This window comes from Gopherus flavomarginatus, chromosome 12, assembly GCF_025201925.1.
Source record: "Gopherus flavomarginatus isolate rGopFla2 chromosome 12, rGopFla2.mat.asm, whole genome shotgun sequence".
Taxonomy (NCBI): Eukaryota; Metazoa; Chordata; order Testudines; family Testudinidae; genus Gopherus; species Gopherus flavomarginatus.
This window is the reverse complement of record NC_066628.1, coordinates 23,894,159-23,913,263: the sequence shown is the minus strand read 5'-3', so window position 1 is coordinate 23,913,263 and position 19,105 is coordinate 23,894,159. Positions and strand designations below refer to the sequence as shown.

Below are 19,105 nucleotides of genomic sequence, written 5' to 3'. Positions count from 1 at the left end.
GGTGCATGTGTTTTATTAATCTGTTTATTCTAAAGTTCTAAGAAGAAATCACCGCCAGTGTGGTTCAACACTGTCTGAGATTTGGGGGGCGTGTCATAAACAGATGGTTAAGGGTTAATGCCTCTTTTACCTGTAAAGGGTTAAAAAGTTCATCTAGCCTAGCTAACACCTGACCAGAGGAACCAATCGGGGAACAAGATGTTTCAAAAGGAAAGAGGGAAGTTTTTCCTTTGTTTAGAGTTTCAGTTTCAGCCGAGTGAAAAAGATCAAGGAACCAGCCTCTTATCAGAGTAGTAAGTTTTAGAAAGGAATAAATAAGTTTATGTTTATTTCTTTGTAACCTGTCTTATGCAATTAGAGGTAGAATCAAATTTGGTATTTGGGTATTTTTTGTGTAACTAAATTTGTGCCCAGGGGAACATCCTCTGTGTTTTGAATCAGTTGTCTGTGAGAGTAGCTGGTATGCTACTCTCTCCCAGAGGGTTTTCTTTTACCTTTCTTTTCTTTAATTAAAAGCCTTTTTCTTAATCACCTGATTGATTTTTCCTTGTTTTTAGATCCAAGGGGATTGGATCTGGACTCACCAGGGATTGGTGGGAGAAAGGAGGGGGGATGGTTAATTTCTCCTTGTTTTAAGATCCAAGGGATTGGATCTGGACTCACCAGGGATTGGTGGGAGAAAGGAGGGGGGATGGTTAATTTATCCTTGTTTTAAGATCCAAGGAATTGGATCTGGACTCACCAGGGAATTGGTGAAGGAGTCTGTCATAAACAGATAGTAGGAGTTAATAGAACAGAAGTACTTTATATCTCTTTTGCCTGTAAAGGGTTAACAAGATCAGTGAGCCTGGCTGTCACCTGACCAGAGGACCAATCAGGGGACAGGATACTTTCAAATCTTGAGGGAGGAAAGGCTTTGTGTGTGCTGTTAGAATTTGGTTATTGTTCTCTCTGGGTTCTGAGAGTGACCAGATGTGCAACCAAGTTTCTCTCCAGTCTCTCTGATACAGTCTCTAATGTGCTCAGAATTGTAAGTACTAGGTAGATAAGGCCAGTTAGGCTTATGTTTGTTTTCTTTATTTTCAAATGTGTATTTGGCTGGAAGGAGTTCAAATGTGTATTTTGCTGAAAGGATTTTAATTTGTACTTGTATACTTAAGCTGGGAGGGTATTCCCAGTGTCTATAGCTGAAAGACCCTGTAACATATTCCATCTTAAATTTACAAAGATAATTTTTACTGTTTTTCTTTCTTTTATTAAAAGCTTTTCTTGTTTAAGAACCTGATTGTTTTTATTCTGGTGAGACCCCAGGGGACTGGGTCTGGATTCACCAGGGAATTGGTGGGGAGAAAGGAGGGAAGGGGGAGAGAAAGGTTAATTTTCTCTCTGTGTTAGGATTACTTTCTCTCTCAGGGAGAGTCTGGGAGGAGGAGAGAGAAGGAGGGGGGAAGGTGAATTTTCCTCTCTGTTTTAAGATTCAAGGAGTTTGAATCACAGTGATCTTCCAGGGTAACCCAGGGAGGGGAGGCCTGGGAGAGGCAACGGGGGGAAAGGGTTTACTTTCCTTGTGTTGAGATCCAGAGGATCTGGGTCTTGGGGGTCCCCGGGCAAGGTTTTGGGGGGACCAGAGTGTACCTGGCACTGTAATTCCTGGTTGGTGGCAGCGCTACAAGTACTAAGCTGGTAATTGAGCTTAGAGGAATTCATGCTGGTACCCCATCTTTTGGACGCTAAGGTTCAGAGTGGGGAATTATACCATGACAGAGTCTCTCAAGGCTACCCAGGGAGGGGAAGGTTTTTGGGGGAAAGGGAGTGATCCAGACCCTGAAAATCCTGGATGGTGGCAGTGATACCAGATCTAAGCTAGTAATTAAGCTTAAAAGTGTCCATGCAGGTCCCCACATCTGTACCCTAAAGTTCAGAGTGGGGAAGGAACCTTGACAAAAAAGAATAATTAAAAAATGCTTACCTCTTAAAGCACACAAGTCACATGTTGTTGCTTCTATTTTTTGATTGGATGAGGAGGCTTTTCAAGGCAGGGACAGTATGTGTGTACAGCACCAGCAGATTCCAGCAGAATATTATGGCCAATGCTACGAGATGAAATTGACATGGTGTTAGTTAGATCCATGAATCTTCCAAACGGAGAGAAGAGATGATACTATATGACCCCTGCAGGTAACCAGTTATGAACTGCACAATGCACAGTTTCCTTTGCATTGACCCTCATTATCCAAGTATCTCTATGGCATCTATCAGCAAAGAATGTGAGTGCTCCAGTGTAGGCTCGTACTCCCGTTGAGGTAGGGAAATGTTATCATCTCTATTTTACAGATGGGCAAAGTAAGGAACAGAGAAATGTAAGGCCAGTAATTTCCAAGGTGATGAATGACTTTGGGTGCCCAACTTGCTACCTCTTTAAGGGGCTTGATCTTCATACAGTGCTGAGCACCCACTTGCTGAAAATCAGGCTCTTTTGTGGGGTTGCAAGCCGGGCACTCAGAAATCACTAGTCACTTCCAAAACTCTTGGTGTAAGTGAAGTACCCACGGTAGCACACCGAACCTCAGACAGCGCTGGACCCAGCCCACCTGAGAGCCCTGCAGAGTCTTAACTCATCCTTCCTGCCAACTGTACAGCAGGGCAAAACTGCAAATTACACAGTCAGACAAATCTTTCCCAAACGCGCTCGGGTTAAAACCCAGACTGAGAACTCGCCTTTCAGAAACACTGCCTGGGCGCTGGGGAGAGCGGACACCAGGCACAAGAAAGGCACCAGCACAGCCGAGCCGCAATTCGGTGCTGGACCTGCAGTGATGTGGCTGGTAATTAGCTCAGCAGCTCTAATACCTCCGGATGAAATTCACCCCAGGGCAAGAGGTAGCAGGACGCCTGGCACCACTTCAATCCTGCGGGGGGATGAGGAGCCTAGAGGAGCGGTCAGGGAGGGCAGCAGCTCTGGGACTCGCAGGCCCCCGCCCGCCCCCAGGAGTAGAACGGGGGGCGAGGAGGGGCCGCTGGTGCAGAGTCACTTTCCTGCCCAGCCCCAACCCTTCCCTCGGGTCTTTCCCCTCACCTGCAGGCTCCGGCTCAGGGGCTGGTGTCGGCAGAGCCCGGGGCTGCCCCAGGGGCTGATTGCAGCCCCTGGAGAAAGTCCCCCCGGCTGGGCACAGAGGGGCGCTAAGAAAGGGCTCTCCCCGCACACACCCCGCGGAGCAACAGCGGCTCAGCCTGGAAAGGAATCCGGACTCACAATGGAGGCAGCAGCAGCCTCTGACCCAGGAAGCTCAACCCTGATATCCTGAAGGGAGAAATACAGAGAGAGCCACCTCCCCCGGCCTCGCAATAACCAGAGACCTCTAGCGACAAACTCTAGGGGCACCGGCTCCCTGCGCTCCCCCAGGAACAGAAACCGGGCGCAGGGGAACCGGCCCAGAGTTCTGCGCCCTCATTCCTGACCAGAGAGCTCACAGGCACAGCCCTGCTAGACCAGACCCCAGCGCCAGGTGTAGCCCCGTGTCCAGGCTCCTGCATTGGCAGAACCAGATGCTCCAGAAATGTGCAAGAGCCCTGCAGTAGCGAACAGATGTGTGAAAACCTGTCCCCTCTCCAGTATTGGTCTCATCTTGGGCTCTAATAGCTAGAGATCGGCTCACGCCCTACACTAGGGAGTTCAGTATCCCTTCAGAAATGTTTGTTGGCGGGGGACCGCTGGATAGTCTTGCTGTCCACAGAAATGTCCAATCCCTTTTGAATCTTGCTAAGTTTGTGGCTTTCAACCACTTCCTGTGGCAAGGAGTTCCTTGGGTTAATTACCTATCGTGTGAACAAGTTTTTCCTGTTAATTGGTTTTGAATGTCTCACCTTTTAATTTTTGTGGTGTGTCCCTTGCTCTTGTGTTATAAGACCAGAAAAACAGAACCTCCTGATCTCCCCACTCTAGATCATTTATTATTTTATAGACTTTGACCCAGTCCCCTTTTACTCATCTCCTTTCTAAGGTAACAATCCCAGTCCATTTTCATATGAAGATTCTTCTGGGTCCTTGATCATTCTTCCTGTCCTTCTCTGAACGCCCCCCCCCCCCGGATTTTGCAGTAACCTGTGAAAACTGGGATCCCACTACTGCCCATGGTCTTCAGAGGAAGTCACACCATTGATTTATATAAAGGCATTAGAATATTCTCTGTATTGTTCACCATCCCATCCCTTATGCATGCTGACATCTTGTTACCTTTTTTGGCCTCAGTTGTGCACTAAACCAAGCTTTTCACAGAGCTGCCCACAATGGTCCTTTTCTTGGGCTGATGCAGTTCATTCAGAATTCTGATTTAGAAGAGTTTAGAATGTGTCCCTCCAATGTGCATTACTTCACAATTGTCAGAAAGAACTTAATTGGCCATCATGTTGCCTGTTCCCCTTGCTTAGTTAGGTCCCCAGAAACCTCCAGAGCAAAGAGATCAGAAACAGAGTCCCAGAAAAAGGTGTCCCATGATGTCATTCAGGGGCCCAGGCAGCCCCATCAGGACTTGTGGTTTCTGTTCACAGCTCTGGAAGGGGAGTGTTGTCTAGTGGTTAAAGCAGGGAACGAGATCGAAAATCAGAACACCTGAGCTCTTTTCCTGGCTTTAGGAGGGGAGTATGGTCAAGCTGTTCCAGCAGTGGCTACAATGAAGCACAAAGAATCGGCACATTCATTCTGAAGGGCGGAGTGGCTACATTTCTGCTTACTGGTATTAGGGACTTGGCTCTTCTCTGTGCTGTCGGAACTGCCTCATCTGAAATGATGCTTGTTTGCCTTTTGGGTTAGAGGTAGGAAACCTTGCTCTGCTATAAGGGCTGGGAAGCACACAGCATCATTGATACCAGAGTGTGGAAGAGCTGAGACCTGAGCTCAGATTCTCCTGGCTCCCAACCATGATCATAATGGGGTGGCCAGGCAACATTCCTCCTGGTAAGAACTGGGGCTTCAGGTCCACGCCAAGAGACCTGGGACGCTTAGAGTGTCTCCAACCAATTCTGGGAACTGCAGCTCCACAGCATCCCTCTCTGCCCCTGTAGCTCCTGCTGTCCACCACAATCATTTGCCCCGCAAGTGTTCTCCTGTGTCTCCACCTTCCCCTGCACCCACCATCTCCATCCCTGCTCCCTCAGCCCCTCCCTGCCTCATAATTATATGGTGGAAAGCCACTTTTCCTGCTGGCGGCCAGCTTCCACCCCACTGGGAACAATGGGAGGCACTGGCCCTCTTTAACAGCTAAACATCCATAAACGTTGCGAGGGCTGGGGAAGTGGCAACCATCTTGACTGAGGGGAGCCAGTGGCTTCTGTTCCACTGAGAACAATGGGGAGGTGGTGAGCGATCTGAAAGCAGGCAGCGCTCTGTGAGTTTGTTCTTAATTATCCTTAGACAATTAGAAGGTTTAAAAAGGCAAATATGTGATATTGTGAGTCACCATAATTTAAATTTTCTTCAGATAATCGCCAACACCCTGGAGCCAGGTTGGAGCCAATGCCCTTAGACGGGAAAGGCCCCATGTCCCATTCCCCCGCCTAGGGTCAGCCAGTTCCTCCGCCCTGGGACCCAATTGGAGCCAGTGCCCCTTAGAGTGAGAAGTCCCTGTGTCCCATTCCCCTGCCCAGGGCCAGCCCGTTCCCACATCCTGGGACTGGATTGGAGCCAGTGTCCCTGAGAGGGGGAAGTCCCCGTGTCCCATTTCCAAATTGCCATCTCCTGAAGAAATAAGGAAGCTGAAAAGAGAATAGCCCAGTGTGGTTAAATGCCAAGGTAGAAGAATTTATTTGCGCTCAGCAGGAATCATTCACACAGTGTAAAATCAGCCCATGGGTAGCCAACAGAAAGGGAACATAAACAGTGAGGAGGGAATTAGGAGGGAGAAGAGGCAATCTGGGGAGTCAAAGACATAAAGACACATAACCAGAAATTCTTCACTAATCCCAGAAGTAGGAAAGCTGTGCAAGTCAGTGGGCCCATTAGACCTCAGCCCCTCAAATCTTTCCACCCCTCTTAATAGATTGTCTTGTGTCCTATTTCCTATCCTGTTCCCTATTACCCAGGCCCTACCTCTTCTCCCATTGCCTGACACCACTCTCATTTCCTCTCCCTCTCTGTACAGGGGCAGCTAGCCTAGCTCCTCCTCAGTCCCAGCTACTTTCCAAGGCTGTCAGGCTTGTCATGAAGCATCAAACACACCAGGCGTAGCAGCTGGCAGGCCAGAGGGACAGACAGGCATGGGAGCAGCCAGCTGTCTGGACCAACGGCCAGAGTTCCACGTGCCACACTTCCATCACTTGGGTGAAACAAACTCTCTCAGAGGCAAGGACATTACTAGGAAGCTATGGGGTTTCTTTGCCTCAGGCTCCATCCCAGAGCGTGTTGTGGAGAAACTACCCCAGGCTCTCTGTGCAGGTAGCAAAGATAAGGCACTGTTAGAGACTGAAGTGTCCAAAGAGGAGGTTCTGGAAAAAAACATCCTTTACACTACACTAGCGCTCCCTCCCAAGCTCCTGGAGGATGCAGCTTAGCCAAAATATTTAAATATAATTTAAAACCATTCAAGTTACCTACTATCACGGAGGGGCTAAAGGGTGTTGTATTAAAAAAGATGGCAGGGAAGAGGCAGAGATTACAGACCAGCTTCCATACCGGCTGCATGGATTGAAACAGGCAGTGAAACAATCCAAACCCAGATGAGGACGATATGAGGGGATCTGACCAAAGGAACCTACTGGGATTCTCTACAGCACCTCAGCAGAACAGTGGAAGATGATCCAGGTGACATCTTTAATTCCGACTTCAAGAAAGCCATTGGCAAAGCTCCTCCAAGAAGCCATGAAGGGAACCAAGTCGTTGTGGGGTGAGTGGTGAAGTCTTGTCATGGATTGGATACTGGGAAAGGACAGGGCCCAAAGGGCAGAGCTCAGAGGTCAGTTTTCCAACACAGAAGAAGATTGGCAGTGGGCTGACAGTGGGAAGGAGCTGCTGAGTGATGTGTGGGAAGCAGTGTGGTCTGACGAATGGAGCACTGGCCTAGGAGCTATCAAATGAAGGGTCTGCTCTGACCTGCTCTGTGACCTTGGACAAGTCGTTTCCCCTGTGTCTATTTGGATAATAAGCTCTATATACAGACAAGAATATCCAGAGTAAATACTAAACATCTCCAGACAGGTTTTGGAGAGGATATAAAGCTTCAGGCTTCGGAACTTAACGATTCAGGGTTAATAGAAAACTTTTCCTGGAGACAGATAAGCTTGTAACTGCTCACTGCAAAGCTTCTTCACTTTCCTCTGAAGCATCTGGGCTGGCTACTGTTGGACCATGATCTGATCCAGTCTGTTCTTTGGGGCAGGGCCTGTCTCTCACTATGTGCCAGTGCCCAGAACAAAGGGGCCTAATCTTGGTTGGGGTCTCTAGGCACTGATCTGATACCAATAACATATAATATGGAGCAGAGTTATATTATGAAGGTCTATCAGATGCATTTGTACATGCAGACAGCGAGATGTTTCATGGATCTGACCCAAGTCAACCATTTGGAAGGAGGTTAATTAGCATCCCTGATGAATGTGTAACAAACACTTCTTGTGGATCTGCCCACAAAGAATGATGAGGCTGGGGAGGGGAGATGTCTGTTATGCAAACAAACAGCAAGAACTGGGTAATCGCCATTGTGAGGGGTGTCAGTGGATGAGGATCACTAACCCAGGCATATCAAAAGAACTGAAACACTGACAAGGCTCTTGAAATACAGATCACAGCAGGGAAAGGCCCTGGGGGTTAAAGGAGATGGATGAAGGATAGCTAGGTTTTGGCAAACAGAATGTCAGGCCTCATCTACACAGGAAAGATTTTTTTGGTATAGGCTAAGCGTGAATTTAAACCAGCATATATATCTCACCAGGTGGACAGTTACTCCAGTTAAAGCAGTTTTTTATGGTTTAGCTTATGTCGCTTGGGACAGGAGTTAAAATAAGCTGAAAAAAGTCACTCCTATACTGTAATAAAACTGTCCACATGGGGGTTTAACTGATATAATGGTAAAACTTTTATAACTGGTAAAACTTTCCTGTGTAGAGAAGAAAAAGATCACTGATGTCTAGAAATCTAACATATTTTCCTTTTAGTCTTCTGTAACTAAGCTGAGAGTACATCATCTAGTGTAGTCTACAAGCAGTTTAAATCTAGATATGTCATGCAATTCATTTCTTTGGGTTTACTAGAATAGTTTCTCTATTTTGAATATATCTAGTTTGTTTTTAAGGAGACGATAGGAGTAAGACTAAGTAAGGATCAGACTCTTTGGGTAATTTCACTCTGGACAACCCAAGAGAGCAAAAGCGTTCTATTCCCAGTCCTGCCACTGGCCAGCTTGGTGACCTTGGGCAAGTCCCTTACCCCTCTTTGGGTCTCTGGCCAGGTCTACACTATAAACTTACATCAGTATAACTACGTCACTCAGAGGTGTGAAAAATCTTGTGGAGGTGGATTAAATATGCCAAGGGGAGAAGCTCTCCCGTCAGCATAGTAGTGTCTTCACTGAAACTGCTACAGTGCAACTATGCCGCTGCAGCATTTTAAGTGTAGACCTGCCCTCTGTCCCCCTCCCCATTTGTCTGTCTTGTCCATTTAGCTTGTGAGCTCTTTGGGGGCAAGCACTGTCTCTCAACATGCGTATGTGCAGCTCCTGCACTGTGGGGCCCTGATCTCAGTTAGTGACTCTAGCCTGGATTGTAATGCAAATAATAAACTGAGAATGCTGATGGCTGCCTAGACCTCACCACTTGACTCGGGCCAAAGGATAGGGAGGAAGTAGTGTGTCAGAACAAGGAACAGAGAGATGCTGACACAGCAAAGAGGAGATGCACGTTAGAGTCAATGAAGATGACAGGTAGGGTGTCCTGTGGTTCTGACTTAGAACTTGTGTTTAATATATTTATTACTGAAGGAACAGGGTGAGCAGTGAGGTGACAACATTTGCAGATGACAAAATTATTTTAGTTTAGTCACATATAAAGGAAGCTGAGTGCAGAGGGATCTAGCAAAGCTGAGGCAATGTGATGGCAGAGGGAATTCAGTGCAGATAAGTGTGAGGTAATGCACTGGACAACAGTATGCCTTCATATTTTTTAATGAAGATTCAATTTATCGAGGAAGTGCTTAGATACTACTGTGATGGTAGCTATCAAAACCCTACTATAGATAGATACAAGATATTTTTTATAACTCTCCATTCACTTGATTAGGGAGTGCTGCTTAAAAATTAATGGCACTACATGGCCAATGAAAAGTAACAAGATGAACTACTCATACACAATGCTAGTAACATCTCAGGGAAAAGGCCTACAGGTCTTGGTGGACAACTGAATGAAAAGCTCTGCACGATGTGCAGCAGTGGCTAACAATGAAACACACACAAACAAGACATATAAACAGCTGGATAGAAAATAATACTAAGAATATTCTAATGCCACTATATAAATCAATGGTGTGTGTAGTTCCGGTCACCCCATCTCAAAGAGGACATAGGAGAAACGGAGGGTATTCAGAGATGGGTGACAAGAATAATTACAGGCCTGCAAGAGACTTTTGTATGACGAGAGACTGAAAAGATTGGAACCGTGTCAGAGAAGAGATTAATGAGAAGACAAATAAAACAATAAATGGGATAGAGAAGATGCTATTTGCCCTCTCTCCATACAAGAAAAAGGGCACAGTCAATGAAACTGAGAGACATAAAATATAAAACTGATAGACATGCTATTCTACACAATGCATAAATAACCTGTGGAAATCTCTGCCACAAGGTGTATGGAGGCAAATAGTCTCATTGACATTAGACACTGATGTGAAGGACAGAAATACCATCCCTAGTTACAATGGCTAGGAGGAACATTTATAAGGGGTGCTTATGTAAAGAGCAGAAACCAGCCAGCCACCCATTCCTGGATAGATGCAGCAGCTTTCCCCCATGAGTAGGCTACTGGAAAACTTTTCATTAGGGGAGTTTCACACCTTCCTTTGAGGGAAGTGGTAATAGCCACTTTTGGAGACAGGTGATGGCAGTAGAAGGGCAATTGCTCTGATCCTATGGACAAGAGACCATTCTGGAGTGCTGTGTCTAGTTCTGGTGTTCACACTTTAAAAAGGCTGTTGCAAAACTGGAGAGGATTCAGAAAAGGGCTACACAGAATGACTTGTAACATGCCTTACAGTGAAAGGAAACTTACGGAGCTCTAGCTATTGAAGGGTAGATTAAGAGGGGATCTAATCACAGTCTGTAGATATCTACATGAGGATCATATTGCTGATACCAGAGGGCTCTTTACTTTAGCAAAGTTCCAGTGGCTGGGAGCTGAAGTCAACAGTGTTCAAACTGAAAATAAGAGGTAAAATTTTACGGGATTGTAGTGAACCCTGGGAACAGATCTCAAAGGCTGTGATGGATTCTCCATAACCTGGAGCATTTAAACCGAGTTTGGATTCCTCTTTCTAAGACATACTTTCTCAGTCAACCACAAGTTACTGGGCTGGACGCAGGAGTTACTAGGTGAGATTCTCAGGCATGTGATGGGCAGGAAGTCAGACTAGATGATCTAATGGTCCCTTCTGTTCTGAACAGCTATGCAATCTCTGCGGCCGTTCCTAATCTCCAGAAGATAAATTCCCACCATGCAGACAGCTTCCCACAGCGGAACCCACACTGATCCCTGCATGATCCTCAAATGTCCAGCTGTTCAGAATGTCTGGGTGGGGAAGGTCAGTAGCAGGTTCTCACCCTTGTGGATTTTCTCATGTCTCTTGTGGTGGGAGCTGTGGCTGAAGCCCTTCCCACAGAAGGTGCAGATGTAGGGTTTCTCACCCGTGTGGATGCGCTGGTGCTGGGTCAGGGTGGACTTGTCAGTGAAGCTTTTCCCACAGTCAGAGCACGTGTAGGGTTTCTCCCCGGTGTGGATGCGCTGGTGCCGGAAGAGGTTGGAGCTGACGCTGAAGCTCTTCCCACAGTCAGTACATTTGAAGGGCTTCTCACCAGTGTGGATCCTCATGTGCTTGATGAGATCAGCATTCTGGCTGAAGCTCTGCCAGCACTCGGTGCACGTGTTCAGCACCTCCACCTTCCTTCTGGCCTTGGCCTTCCCGACAGCACCCTCACGCTGTTGCGGTGATGAGCACTTGCCTGGCTTCTTGCCCATCAGGTGCCGCAGGTGCTTCTTCTTGTGGGAGCTGCGGCTGAAGCTCTTCCCGCAGTCAATACACTTGTAGGGCTTCTCACCCGTGTGGACACGCTGGTGCTGGGTTAGGTTGGACTTATCACTGAAGCTCTTCCCACAGTCAGGGCAGGCGTAGGGCTTCTCGCCTGTGTGAATGCGCTGGTGCCGGCTGAGGCTGGAGCTGACGCCGAAACATTTCCCACAGTCAGGGCATTTGTAGGGCTTCTCATCCGTGTGGGTTCTACGATGGTTGATGAGGCTGGAGTTCTGGGTAAAGCTTTTCCCACACTCAATGCAGATATTGGGGCTCTCCTCCGTCTGGGTTCCCTGGTGCACCACAAAATCCTTTCGCTTCTTAATTCCTTGGATGAGTTTCACTGGTCTCTTCTGCATGGCCTCTATCTCCTCTGGCCTGTACTGGCTCTCACAGGGTTTGTCCTGCTCAGGGATCTGGCTCAGAGTCCTCTTGGATTTTCTGGGTGACATCTTCTGTGTATTTGCTTCCCTGGATAATGATTCAGCTCCTTACATTCAGTTGTATCCCATTGTGAGCTGCAAAATCAAAACAACTCTTCTATTAATTTCCTTAAGAATGTATTAGTATTTAGGGGGCATCCATCAGAAATACCCACTCAGAGAATATTAAATTCTTAGTCCCTTTGTTATAGTGCAAAGCCATCACTTAGCACCATGACTAAATGCAGTGAGACATTTTTAACACCCCAGTAATAGATTCTCTGATCCAAACACTAGAAAAGAGCATAATCCAAGGAGCCACTTTGGGGGAATCCCTCTGACCATGTCCCCAGGGCAGCACATTCCCGCAGCAGCGCGGGAATCGGCAGAGGCAGGAACTGGCTTTTCCTCTCTTTGCTCCCTACCTTGTCCCAGGAAAGTCAATCTGCCCAGGGGTGCTGCAAGGAACGGGGCTGGGCCGGGCTGGGAGCCGGGAATCTCCCTCCCCACTGATTGCTCCTGCTGCCCTGCCAGTCTCTCCCCGTCTCCCCCCTGCCCCCTCCCCTCGGGCTGTTCGCTCCCTGGAGCTGGCTCGGCTCCTGCAGGCGCTCATGGGGGCAGAGCCGGGGGGGCGGGCAGCAGCTCCGGGACTCGCAGACCCCCGCCCCCCCGGGAGCAGAGCTGGGGCGAGGAGGGGCCCTTGGTGCAGAGTCACTTTCCTGCCCGGCCCCAGCCCTTCCCCCCGGGTCTCGCCCCTCACCTGCAGGCTCCGGCTCAGGGGCTGGTGTCGGCAGAGCCCGGGGCTGCCCCCGGAGAGAGTCCCCCCGGCTGGGCACAGAGGGGCGCTGGGGAAGGGCTCTCCCCGCACACACCCCGCTGGGGCGCAGCAGCGGCTCAGCCCGGGCTCCCGGCTCACAATGGAGGCAGCGGCAGAGTCTGACCCAGGAAGCTCAACCCCCGATGCGCTGAGCAGACAGGCAGAGACCAGCTGCCTCCCTCCCATAGCAACAACCAGGGCCCTCTAGCGACAACATTGAATGGAAACCCTTTCCCTGCGCGCGCTCCCCATTGGCACAGAAATGAGTCACGGGGCATGCGGCCAGAATCCTTCTCTCTATCCTGAGAACCTGAGCACACAGACACCTCCAGAGGTAATGGACCAGAGACAGAGACAGCCGCAGAGGAACCTGCTCCTGCTGCCAGGCAGGGATTCTGAGAGTCCCTGGGGCCTTTATTTCAAGGATGCCTCAGAAAATTCCTGACTGAGTTCCTGGACTCTCCTCCTTCCTGTCCCCACCCCTTGTGTTCATCACGGGTAGTGCATGCGTGCCAAGCCATCTCTTTTCTGGTCTCTTCCATCCACGTCAACTGGGCCAAGAACTCTGGCCTGATGGTCTGGGATGGGAGGCAGGTGAGGTCCCTCCCACCTGCTCTCCACGCCAGGGGTGTGTGATGGGGCGAGATGCACTGGTTCACGTTAGGGTAGTCACTCATGCATACCTGGAGTACTGGACATTCTGGTACCTCCGAGAACGGTGTGGGCCTGCCCCTGTTGGCATGACCAGACTCAGAGACCTGGACTATGATCATAGAATCGTGGTATTAGGGTTGGAAGGGACCTCAGGAGGTCATCTAGTCCAATCCCCTGCTCAAAGCAGGACCAACCCCAACTAAATCATCCCAACCAGGGCTTTGTCAAGCTGGGTCTTAAAAACCTCTAAGAATGGAGATTCCACCGCCTCCCTAGGTAACCCATTCCAATGCTTCACCACCCTTCTAGTGAAACAATGTTTCCCAATATCCAACTAGACCTCCCTCACTGCACCTTGAGACCATTGCTTCTTGTTCTATCACCTGCCACCACTGAGAACAGCTGAGCTCCATCCTCTTTGGAACCCCCCTTCAGGTAGTTGAAGGCTGCTATCAAATCCCCCCTCTCTCTTCTCTTCTGCAGACTAAATAATCCCAGTTCCCTCAGCCTCTCCTCATAAGTCATTTGCCCCAGCACATTTTTGTTGCCCTCCGCTAGACTTTCTCCAATTTGTCCACATCCCTTCTGTAGTAGGGGGGATGGACCAAAATGGACACTGTACTCCAGGTGTGGGCTCATTGTGCTGAATAGAGGGAAATAATCAGTTCCCTCAATCTGCTGGCAGTGCTCCTACTAATACAGCCCAATATGCTGTTGGCCTTCTTGGCAACAAGGGCACACTGCTGACTCATATCCACCTTCTCGTCCACTGGAATCCGCAGGTCCTTTTCCGCAGAACTGCTGCTTAACCAGTCAGTACCCAGCTTGGGATTCTTCCTTCCTAAGTGCAGGACTCTGCACTTGTCCTTGCTGAACCTCATCAGATTTCTTTTGGCCCAATCCTCCAATTTGTCAAGGTCACTCTGGACTCTATCCCTACTCTACAGTTTATCTACCTCTCCCCACAGCTTAGTGTCATCTGCGAACTTGCTGAGGGTGCAATTCATCCCATCATCCAGATCATTAATAAAGATGTTGAACAAAACCGGTCCCAGGCCCGATCCCTGGGGCACTCCGCTTGATACTGGCTGCCAACTAGACATTGAGCCATTGATTACAACCCACTGAGCCCGACAATCTAGCCAGCTTTCTATCCACCTTATAGTCCATTCATCCAATCCATACTCCTTTAACTTGCTGGCAAGAATACTGTGGGAGACCGTCTCAAAAGCTTTGCTAAAATCAAGATATATCACAGCCACCACTTTCCCCATATCCACAGAGCCAGTTATCTCATCATAGAAGGCAATCAGGTTGGTCAGGCATGACTTGCCTTGATGAATCCATGTTGACTGTTCCTGATCACCTTCCTCTCCTCCAAGTGCTGAAAAATGGATTCCTTGAGGATCTGCTTCATGATTTTGCCGGGGACTGAAGTGAGGTCTGTAGTTCCCCGGGTTTTCTTTCTTCCCTTTTTTAAATATGGGCTCTATATTTGCCTTTTTCCTATTGTCCGGGACTTCACCAATCACCATGAATTTTCAAAGATAATAGCCAATGGTTATACAATCACATCAGCCAACTCCCTCAGCACCCTTGGATGCATTAGATCTGGACCCATGGACTTGTGCATGTCCAGCTTTTCTAAATAGTCCTTAACCTGTTCTTCCACCACTGAGGGCTGCTCACCTCCTCCCCATACTGTGTTGCCCAGTGCAGCAGCAAAGGGAGGGGATGGACTCGACAGCACTCGGCCAGTGTATGGGGCTGCCTGTCCTGTGTCCCTGTCATGTGCTCCAGGAAGGGAGGGCAGCCTTGCCTCATGCTTCTCTCGCTTTTCTTGAGCAGGTCCTGTGGGAGAGTGAACTCCTGTCCATCTCTCACCGCAGGCCCTCTGGAACTCGACATCGGGCCCCTAACTCCTGACAGCCTCACCGGCTGCTCCCAACATGCCACCTGAGTCAGCTGCATGACATCCAGCCAGTCCGTGTCTGAACCGCACCCAGAAAATACCTGTAAATGCTCATGCATCCCACCCCAACACCACATGGTGGGACCTGCTGCTGCTTCAGGAGGGGAACACCAGCCTCTACTCTCCTATGGTTCCACAGCCCACCAGGGATATTAGTTGGCAGCCCCTCCATGGAGCCATAAGCACAGGCATGTACCTGGTGAGGTTCACGAACTCACCTAATTCCTGTCCCTTCTGCAGAGATGGAGACCCTGGCGCACATCTATGTCAGATGCCCAAAGGTGCTTTTCCTCTTCCAGTACCTCTTACTAAGGTTCTGACTGCACTTCCCTACACATCCTAATCTATTCACACCCATCTGTGGCCCCCACAAAGTTGTGAGATCTTGTCAACCTCCTTCTGGCACTGGCCAAGACAGCCATCCATCACTCCTGAAGAACTTTGGACCAAGGGTTCTCTGCAACTGAGAGGCCTATTTCCACTCCCTCATCTGATCATGCTGCAGGGCAGAGTTCCTTTGGGCACTATCCACTGACTCCTTAGACATCTTTGAAGCAGTGGGTGCTGTCAGAGATTCTCTGCTCAGTTTCCCTCCCTGGATCCCTCATTTCCAACCTTTAATCTTCACTCCTGTCCCTGCTTTTTCATTTGTTGTCCCCAGAATTCACTTGCAACCTGGGTCCAATGACTGGGCCTAGACCCGTCTGCCCCAGCACTCTTAGTACCTGTTGTGCCAAGGAGATGCAGGCCAATGTCCATAAGGATACCACAATTGACAACTGGATTGCTGGCAGGGGTTGTTCTGTGTAAATAAATAATCATAGAAATAGCCTCTTTCTTCTAACACTGAACTGTAATGTTGGAATAATGGAAGCAGGATTAACCCTGGAGCTGCCCTGCATCTATCTGTCTCACTGCAGAACTTCTGCCCAGAGCCCTTCCCAGCCCCCTCCTGCTGCACTCCATGACAAGCAAATGGCCTTGGTGGGTGGGTTGGACATTGCTCGTGAGATCTTCGGCTCAGACCTGCTACAAGTCAAGCTCTTAGCCAGAAATTTTGGCATTGTTTTCTCTCTAGGTACTGTCTTTCTCCAACTCCGTGGGGGTGGCAGACCTGCAGCTTGGGATAGCTCTAAGGGGCTACAGTGTGGAAATGTGATGGAAGCGGGAAAAGAGCAGATGAGAAACCTATTTAGCAGGAGCAGTCCTGAGACCTGCAAAGGGGTCCTGAGTAGGGGGATTCACACAGGGTGATTAGGGAGAATTGATCATGGAGGGCACTGATTAATTATTGCAAGGGGGTAGGAGAGATAATTGCTGTCAGGGAGCTGAAAGATTTTAGGGAAGTGGTGGAGAATTGATCTTTAGAAGGGAGAATTGATAATGTCTGAGCAGGGGAATATAGAGTAGGTATCTCAGAAAAGAGATACAAGAACAATTCAACCTTGGGAAAACCTGCCTTGCAGTGAGAGACAAAAGTAAGGCCTGGTCTACACATAAAATGCAAAAGCATCGTCGGTTGCATCCAATGAAGTGGGTATTCACCCACGAAAGCTCATGCTCCAATATTCTGTTAGTCTATAAGGTGCCACAGGACTCTTTGCTGCTTTTACAGATCCAGACTAACACAGCTACCCCTCTGATACTTGACATAAAATGTAGTCAACATAGCTTGTCCCTCAGAGGTGTGAAAAATCCACACCTGTGAGCAGCTGCTTAGCTTCACCAACCTAACTACAGATGTAGACTTAGCTAGGTTGATGGAAGATACTACTGTCAATCTAGCTACCATCACTCAGGGAGGTGGCTGTCCTACAGCAATGAAAAAAATCCTTCCATAGCCTGCATCTGCATTACAGTGTATTGCTGGCATAGCTAAGGCACTGTAGCTATGCTGTTATTGTCCATGTAGTGTAGACAAGGCCTTAAGGAACTAAAACTATTTAGCACCGTGTTGCCACCTCTGGTGATTTTGCCACCATCCACAATAGTAAATGCTTTTTAATGTTCTGTGTGATCGCAGACACTTACTGGTGTCAAACCTGTGTGTTTGCCTGATTCAATCTTGAACCATCTATCTACAGGGTTGTTGAGTTTTATGGATTAAGCAGCAGTTAGTGCACCTCAAAACTAGGACAAAAACTTAAGAGGTGGAATCCTGCTCCTTATGGCATCAATTACACAGCTTCAAATGTCTCCCAAAGGGCCATGTTTCTATCCAGCTACTTTCTTACTCTCTAAGGCTTTAGCTCATGAGTTATTGCACATGGAAACCTCTCTGAAAGTTAAATCTGCTGGGGAAGAATGGCAGCTTTTCTCAGCTAAATGCTGGAAGTGTTCGCAGGGTTTCAGCCAGAGTGTTCTCAGCTTACTCACAAAGCTGTTGGGTCAAGTCCAGCTTTCTCCAGCACACACAAACAAGGACAGATAGACGAGAAGGCAGGAGAGAGAGAAATACAAGAATTGATATTCCATTTCTGGTCCAGTGGAAGGTGCGTGGTACAGAGCTGCCAACTTTTGTACAGATCTATGTGTGATGTTTTAGGCAAATTATTTAATGAGCTAATTTGCATATATATATAATTACTACTCCTGATTTGCAAAGTATTGTGTATAGCCCATTATTTTTGTTACCTCAGTTTGGTCCCTTTGTTCCTCTTATCCACCTGTTATATGCTAAGCTCTTTGGGACAGGGACTGTCACTAGCTGTATGTTTGTACACCACCTGGCACAGTGGAGATCGGACCTGGATGAGGCTTCTAGGTTCTATCACAGTCTAAATGTTAAATAAATAATGTAACTCTAAACTTATGAGAGAGGTACCCATGCAACCTTCACCCTGCCCCTTGTGCAGGTGCATTAGAATACATTCTGTCACTGCATGATCACAGACTGTGTTTTCCCTCAGGAGGATTTGGGCTGAGGCCATGCAGATCCACCACCTGGATTTCTGCTTGAGATAATGGAGCAATTGGTAGCAGAAGCAGTGTGCTAGGCACCTACGTCCCAAGTTTAGGCTTCACTGTGATCCAGAAACCCCACTCCACTGCCTGCAAGCACCGCAACTTACCCCATCTAAGTTTTCAGGGTAAAAGTTCCCTAGGTGCCTACGTTTCTGCCTCTGAGCATGCACACTGGTGCCTGCCTCTAGGCATCCGGACACTTATCTCCACCTAAGGCCCAGAACAATCTATGAACTGGGGAAGACAGGTGAGTGAACACCTATCTTGCCTGTAGGGCCAGGTCTGGTAGGTGTGCTCAGAGGCCACCTACCAGACCAGGAACCATTCAAAATGTGGACATCCAACTTGAAACCCCTTAACCCAGTGATTAGAGAAAATAGGGAAATAATTTGAACAAGGGTCTCGCAAGTAATAACTATGGCCCTGGCACTAGCATGTGGTGCAGCAACATAAAATGATGTCCTGGAGAGAGGGGCAGACAAGAAGAGGGCAGCTCGAGTGGGGAGGCGGCTCAGGATCTACCAGAAAAAAGGCAGAGAAGGTGCCAAAAAGAGGATGTGTTGGGTAAAAATGGCATTTACTGGGGAGGGGAAAGCTGGCCCTTGAAGGGTTGTATGCAAACAGCCTCGTGGTGAGGGGCACAGAGCGTATGATCAGTGAGGTTGACCATTGAGAGACTGACAGAGGAAATATACTTTGGTGCCTAGGTGTGGACCGCTGGGTGAGAAGCTGACATTCGTTGGAAAGAGAGTCAGTCATGAAAGGAGCATCACAAGCTGCAGAGAGGCAAAGGTGGGACAGCTGTGGTGAAACTGGACTTTGCAGCCAGAGGGAGGAGGAACTGATTCCCTCCCAGGGTTACACAGCATGTTGTTGAAAAACTTTTTTTATTGTGAATGGTGATTTACAGTTTAACATTTTCCTAAGTGACTATTTGATGTTACTTTCTATTCAATTGTTTTGACTTTATAAAGTTTAAAATGTAAGGTTATCTCCATGGTGTTGTTTTGCCT

General features: G+C 48.3%; 1 protein-coding gene across 1 annotated transcript in view; it reads right to left on the bottom strand.

The window, feature by feature from the left end:
* Positions 1-12,834, bottom strand: part of LOC127032166 (zinc finger protein 345-like) — a 29,163-nt gene extending 16,329 nt beyond the window's left edge. The window contains exons 1-2 of the mRNA XM_050919172.1: positions 12,446-12,834; positions 10,762-11,781 (exon numbers count right to left, since the gene is read on the bottom strand). Coding sequence (XP_050775129.1) covers positions 10,762-11,715 — 954 coding nt within the window. The 5' untranslated portion in view covers positions 11,716-11,781; positions 12,446-12,834. The remainder of the gene's footprint in view (positions 1-10,761; positions 11,782-12,445) is intronic.
* Between the last annotated feature and the right edge of the window lie 6,271 nt (positions 12,835-19,105).